A 2,546-nucleotide genomic window follows, 5' to 3' on the forward strand; every position below is an offset into this window, starting at 1 on the left:
TCTGTGGACCAGATCTTCCTTACAGCCTTCACGGCATTGCTGACCCAGGCTGGGTTTCTCTTCCACTGCTCACTCAGATAGCTCTTTCGGAGTGCTGGGTGGAGGAGAATACCGGCCACGTACACCGGAGCTTGTTCGGTAAGCTGGTAATACTTCTCGAACTTTAGCCAAGCCACGTGAAAGCGCGCGTAGAAGCGTGGGCCGCTGAAAGCCCGGTTTTTAGTCCGCGTGAAGTGATGATGGAGGAAATCCATATGGGAGAGAACTTCATCGAGTGTATTCTCCCGGCCTTGGCGTACCGAGATCTGGTGGAATACTTGTAAGAACGCATGAATATCCCCGAGTTCGTTCCAGTCGTTGTGGTCCAGTGCATCTTTCTCGATTTTGGCATGATTTTCTTGAATCCAATCCATGAACTTTGCCCGATTCTCAATTGCCACGTCAATGAGGCGAAACCATGAATTACAACGTGTGTCATTGTCCCTCGGCAAGGCCCTGCCAATCTCGGCCTTGAAGTCGTTGTAAATGCTGGTAGAGCTCCTTGAATATATGCACAAGTTGTGGAGTTTCCCCAGAACACTAAACTCCCGCCATTCCTCGGTAGCTTGTGCCTTCGTAATAATGCCCCCTTCTTCTTTTTCGGATAGCCTGCACAGCCGCTCGTACGCCTCATCAATCCCCTCTCTCTCATCCTCCTAAATCTTCTTTGCTTTACTCCGAAAGAGGAAGGCTTGAACGATGAGGTTCATGATGTGGCCACTGCAGCGTAGTCGCCTGGCAACCGGATCTAAACCATCAATCTCTCTTGCGATATCGCCAAGCATAGTGTCGTTAGCGTCGTGGTTATCCATCGTAAAGTAGCCAACCTTTCCTCCGAGATCGTACTCTTCGACAACCTCCAGGAAAGCCTTGGCTTGCAATTTCCCGTTGTGGCTTCCTTTGAACTCGCGCAGTGACAATAACGCTTGAGCGACTCCTCTCGTCTCCGCATCTACAAAATGGACCACGATTGCTTGGTATGCCGCCTTCTGTTCTGATGAGGTCCACATGTCAATGGTGAAGTGGACCATAGATGAGAGAGAATTATGAAGCTTCTTAACGAGCCCTTGTTTGTGTTGAGCGAAAGTCTTCTTGAGAAGCTTCGGCACCGCTCTGCGGCTGCGTAGGAGGACGTCCCGGGCCATATAGTTGCAGGAGAGTATAACAGCATGAAACTCAGGGTACTCGATGAATGTATGGGCGATATTGCGAACCGCAAGAAGTCTGGCGAGTGCTTCCTCGAATGCAGGAATATTAATAGCGTTTGCCAAATATTTTTCCTCATTAAGGTCTCGATTGGCTTGACGTTCCTCCTGCCTTCCGAACAAGTCCGTAATGGTGCCATGTTGCTGCTTCTTCAGATCCGACCTTTCCACATCAGACTTGCGTATTGTGATATCACGCGCTAAAGTGATATTCATATTCATATTCACATATTCGCAAAAAGTGTGCTAGAATATCACCCTAGCACTTTAGCACGATTGATATTACTATAGCACTTTAGAACAATTGATATCACTATAGCACTTTAGCACCTATACTATCAGGTATCCGCAAATCGATCAGAATTAACATAAGGGTCTTCATCGCCGCCACTATCAAAACCCGTATCAGTAATTACACCCATACCACTATGGACAGCCTTCTGGATATGCCCTTCACGCAGCCAGTTACCTATACATTCAACCTTCTCAAGATTCTCGCAAGTCATTCGTTCTCTATCCCAGGAGAGAGTACGTCGACCACCAGAGAATGCACATTCCGGATCAGCCGATTCAGGCGCGATCGAGAGGATATCAATAGCCATTATTTCGATGCGAATCCTCGTGACCATGAAATGCGACTAGTGCTGTTAAGGGGGTACTTGCGCAAGTGTGGGGAAATACGTGAGAACCTGGGATCTTTCTAGCACTCAGGTATAGGGTATGCCTGTCTTGCAAAAACTCCCACGAATTTGAACACATGCTGTTTTTCCGTAGATTAGAAGTAATGCAAATGAAAACTGGTCCGTTTAGATATCTCCCATTAGGAGCTTTCTACCGGTGCCAGTGTTCTCACAATCAGAAGACTATTTCGACCTTGGAGTCTCACATGTATGTCTCCTGTACCCCCAACCTTCCTGTACGAGGTCACTGACCGTTCAGAGGCAACACCAGAAGAAAATGTCCCCTTGTGCGCCTCGGTGGTCTGTGCACGATGACACAAGCCAATAGGGGTGTTGCAAACGCTAATTACAGTAGATAAGATTAGATGGTCTTATCGATAAGGGTACTTACGGGCGATAGCATTTTAGCTATCGTGATATCACATTTACCTGAAAAAAAGTGTGATATATATTCACGGTGATATGTATCACCTTAGCACTTTAGCACAGTGTGATATCACTTTAGCATATCACAATACGCAAGTCTGGTGATACGGGAGGGTGTTTGTACAGCAGGGATACAATTAATACAGTACAGTATCAAGATTCTAGTCAGAATAGTCGTTCATCACGTTCAATCATA

The 2,546-nt window shown here is 46.8% G+C and overlaps 1 protein-coding gene across 1 annotated transcript; it reads right to left on the reverse strand.

Moving 5' to 3' along the window:
* Positions 1-1,582: 1,582 nt before the first annotated feature.
* On the reverse strand, positions 1,583-1,846 carry FOIG_16554 (uncharacterized protein; the record flags this gene model as incomplete). Its single annotated transcript, XM_031218015.1, has 1 exon — positions 1,583-1,846. One exon carries the CDS (start codon positions 1,844-1,846, stop codon positions 1,583-1,585), a length of 264 nt encoding a protein of 87 aa, XP_031052263.1.
* Between the last annotated feature and the right edge of the window lie 700 nt (positions 1,847-2,546).

This window comes from Fusarium odoratissimum (assembly GCF_000260195.1).
Source record: "Fusarium odoratissimum NRRL 54006 unplaced genomic scaffold supercont1.92, whole genome shotgun sequence".
Classification (NCBI taxonomy): Eukaryota; Fungi; Ascomycota; class Sordariomycetes; order Hypocreales; family Nectriaceae; genus Fusarium; species Fusarium odoratissimum.